Raw genomic sequence first — 4422 nt, forward strand, 5'->3', positions numbered from 1 at the left:
ACGTAGTCACAAATTTCTCCGTGATATCCGTTGGGACAAGTGCAATTGAATTTGTGTATAGTTTCGTCGACAAGATAAGGCCAACAAGTACCACCATTTTGACAAGCGTTTCCTTGGCAACCGATCAACTCCACCGAACAATTTTTGCCGCCATATTCCGGCTCGCAAGTACAAGTATAATCGGCCCTTCCATCGGTACACACACCATGCTCGCAGGGTGAATATCTTTTGCATTCGTCGATATCGTGTTGACAATGATCACCCTCGTATCCTTCGTCGCATTCGCAGGTGTAACCACCGATACGATCAACACAAGTCCCAGCTTGGCACGGATTACTATCACATTCGTTGATATTTACCTCGCAATTTTTTCCCGTAACACCTTGCACGCAAAGACACTCGTATCTGAAATATATATATTTTTTTAAGAAACTTTCAGAATATTTCCTATTTTCTTTTTTTTTTTTCCACAACACAATGCTTACCCACTCGCATTCGCGTAACTGAATTCTTGATTGAATATCGAGGGTAACGTTAACGCGTCACTCTTGTACAATTCTATCTTGGATCTCTCTAAACAAGTACCGTTATATTGACAGGGCGAGCTCTCGCACTCGTTTATATCGACTTCGCAATTTTTCCCGGTATAACCAGCGTAGCACTGGCATTTGTAATTCTTGATATCGTCTATGCAGTGAGCACCGTTCACGCATGGGCCGGATCGGCAGTCGTCGATATTTTTCTCGCAATGAGCGCCCTCGAAACCGGTATTGCTACAGTCGCAGGTATAATTGTTTATACCGTCGATGCATTGGCCATGGTTTAAACACGGCAAGGGTTCGCAATCGTCGATGTTTATCTCACAATTTAATCCCCGGAAACCGGGTGAACACATGCACATGTAACTGGCTATTTCATCGACGCAAGTTGCACCGTTTAAACAGGGATTACTTTCGCACTCGTTTACGTCCATGTCGCACGTTTTCCCGGAATAACCAGGCGGGCACTGGCATTCGAACGTATTGATACCGTCGATGCACGTGGCATTATTCTTACACGGGCCGCACAAGCATTCATCTATGTCGATGTCGCAATGATCCCCGGAAAATCCTGGCCTGCAGAAACAATTGTAGCTGCCATCTGTATTTACGCAAATACCATTGTTGCACAAGGAACTGCCTTCCATATTGCATTCGTTCACATCTTCGTCGCAAAATTTTCCTGAAAAAAATAAAAAAAAATATGAATACAATATCAATGTACATATATATATATAAAGGGTGTCCCAAAATTCACGAGATTTAAATTCTGCGCTATTTATAAAGTGCAGTAAAGTGTTGCCAACGAAGAAAAAAAAAAGACAGCGCGATAGTTGACGGTTCAGGATTATTGAAAAATGAAGTCCTACACGAAAGAATAATGCGATTTCATTGTTGAGTAATATTTTAAAAATAATAAAAATTTCTCGAACAAAATTATCTTCAGTAATGAGATTCATTTTTATCTTGATGGATCGGTTAATCGATAAAATTGTCGCATTTGAGGTTCACAAAATTCACAATGTATCACTGTTTGTATTATAGCGATATAATCTAGTTTTTTGTGCGTCCCGTTTTGATGATCAGGATTGATCGGCCAGATCATGCGATTTAACGCCGTTGCACTTTTTTTTTTTTGAAGTCTAAGGTTTATGCCAACAGATCCACGATCAACCACGACACTCGAAGAAGGAAATTGAGCGCTAAATCAACGAAATTCAGTCACATTTATGCAAAATATACGATCATGAAAAACTTCAACAAAAGAGCGCGTACGCGCCGTGAACATGCAATTCTATACATAACCTATACCGTATACTTTATGAATCGATAAAAAATTCACAATCTTTAATTCTAAACCCGTGTTTTCTATCAAAATTACTTCTTGCGTGAATTTTGGGACACTGTTTATACATATCACATTCAACGAAACGAATTAACTTTTCATTTCTACCGAGATCTACCTTGGAAACCATCCTTGCACTTGCACTCGAATCCTTGATCTCCAAGATCTACGCACGTACCACTGTTACAAGACACTGTCGCGCAATGGTCGATGATAAGAGTGCAATTAGGATCTCTGTAACCCTCGCGACATTTGCACTCGTAACCGGCGATACCGTCGACGCAAACTTGTCCATCGGGACATATCACGTCGATGCAATCGTCCACGTTTACGTCGCAAGTTTTCCCTTCGAAACCACGTGGACACTCGCAGACGAATTCACGCCGAGACCTCGGTATCAACGTGCAGTTCCCGTTATTGTGGCAAGGATTAGCCGCGCAAGCATTGTATTCTCGCTCGCAATTTTCATCCATGAAGTCTTTCGTGCAGTTACATATGTATCCGTTGATTCGATCGATGCAAGTGCCGCCATTTTGACAGGGCTGTGACAAACACTCATCCACGTTGATCTGGCAATTTTTACCTGACGATCATAATACGTAATAAGTGATTTACATTTCGAATGAATCATCGAACATACGATGAAAAAAAATTAATAAACGTGGGATAAATTGGATGGATGAACTTAATATATTTGAACACATGAAAAAGTAAGACGAATTAATTTGTGTATGAAAAGAAAGAGAAGAACGTTTGCGAATCAATTATGATTACCGGTGTATCCTGGAAGACATTGACAATAATAGCTATTTTGTTGATCAATGCAGATACCGCCGTTACGGCAAGGATCGCTGGAACACTCATCCACGTCGATGGAACATTCAGGTCCCGTCCATCCTGGCTCACAGGTACAATAATAACCGCCGGGCTGTACGGAGCGAGACGTAACAAACAAAGCAAGAGGCCACATACAGATATATATATATATATGTATATATATAGGAGGCGACACGGTTGATTAATCGGATGGATCATGGCATGCATGCAAAGCGATTTGCAAATTTTTTTGTCTCACTCACATAATCGTGACAAGCGGAAGCTTGTTTGCAAGGTAGATCGCGACAGGTGATCGGTTCCTTGCATTGCGGTCCCGTCCAAAATCTTGGGCACTGACACATAATACCGAAACGCGTCTCGAGACAACTGCCTCCATTGTAACAAGCCGAACACCAATCCGAGGCGGATGACAGGCATGTCGTTCCTGATGTTCATACGCGTAAATACATACATACATACATAACGTAGCATCGTAAACATCGTATCGACGTGTTTTTGCGAAAAAGAAGGGTTAGTTACAAAAAAAAAAAAAAGAAGAAATGATAATACGATATAGAGACAAACAGCGTGAGCTTGAATTTATAATATTTGCCGCGAATTATTATTATTATTTTTCATTTATTCATTTACCTTTCCATTCCGGTGGGCAAGTACAATTGAATCCATCTTTGTTGCTCGTGCAAGTACCCCCGTTGCTGCATGGATTATTGGCGCAATAATTGATGGTGCAATTCGGGGGATTGCCCATGTAGCCAGGATTACAGACGCATTGGGGTCCGTGCGCGTCCTCTACGCAGATGCTGTTCGAGGGACAAGCCGCGTTCTCGCACAAACTTCTGAGCTCGCAATGCCGGCCGGTGTATCCGGGCGGACAATTGCAATGATACGAGCCGACGTCGTCTATGCAATCGGCGTTGTGCTTGCAAGGATTCGACAAGCACTCGTTCAAATTCAACTCACAGTTTTGCCCCTCGAAACCATTCGGGCAATGACATATGTATCCACCGTAATTGTCATAGCACACACCGTTGTTCAAGCAAGGATTGGCCAAGCATTCGTCTATGTCCACCTCGCAATTCGCACCTTCGTACCTGAAACACGATAACGATGATGATGATGATAAATTTTATCGTTGTTATTATTTATTTATTTGTCGTTATATATCATATATATATATAACCTATATATATAACCTATATATGTAACCTACTATATAACCTATATATATAGGTTAGGTTCGAAAGAGAAGGGAATAGAAAAAGAAACTTACCCAGTCCTGTCGCATATGCACGTATAATTATTAATACCATCGATACAAACTCCGCCGTGCCTGCAAGGATTCGGAGAGCATTCGTTGATATTCGTTTCGCAATTTTTTCCACTCCATCCCGGCTGGCAATCGCATTTATATTCGGTCTCGGTCACCGCTAAACAAACACCGTCGTTCCTGCACGGACTTTGCTCGCAAAGCCGTACGCCGAGCTGCGATTCGCAGTGAACTCCGGTGAAACCCGGCTTGCAGGCGCAGCTGAAATCTCCTTTTATATCCTCGTTGCACGTACCACCGTTCCGGCATGGCCCACTCAGGCATGGCGGACCTGTTGAATTTATCGCGATAAATACGATTTTACGATTTTATGTGTCGGCTCGAAGTGGCGGTTCGAGTAGCGATTTTGTACAGCGGAAAAAAAAAAAAAAAAA

The 4422-nt window shown here is 42.0% G+C and overlaps 1 protein-coding gene across 3 annotated transcripts in view; it reads right to left on the reverse strand.

Annotated features, from left to right (window-relative positions):
• The window catches only part of LOC102674916 (protein crumbs), a 29309-nt gene that overhangs the window by 5522 nt on the left and 19365 nt on the right, over positions 1 to 4422 (reverse strand). For 2 of the 3 annotated variants that reach the window (XM_031510041.1, XM_006614820.2), the window contains 7 exons: positions 3992 to 4319; positions 3352 to 3812; positions 2964 to 3145; positions 2659 to 2812; positions 2003 to 2467; positions 486 to 1221; positions 3 to 405 (listed from right to left, as the gene is read on the reverse strand). In XM_031510041.1, the coding sequence (XP_031365901.1) occupies positions 3 to 405; positions 486 to 1221; positions 2003 to 2467; positions 2659 to 2812; positions 2964 to 3145; positions 3352 to 3812; positions 3992 to 4319 (2729 nt within the window). The remainder of the gene's footprint in view (positions 1 to 2; positions 406 to 485; positions 1222 to 2002; positions 2468 to 2658; positions 2813 to 2963; positions 3146 to 3351; positions 3813 to 3991; positions 4320 to 4422) is intronic. The other variant, XM_031510042.1, reaches the window with a different exon arrangement.

This window comes from Apis dorsata, unplaced genomic scaffold, assembly GCF_000469605.1.
Source record: "Apis dorsata unplaced genomic scaffold, Apis dorsata 1.3 scaffold_198, whole genome shotgun sequence".
NCBI lineage: Eukaryota > Metazoa > Arthropoda > Insecta > Hymenoptera > Apidae > Apis > Apis dorsata.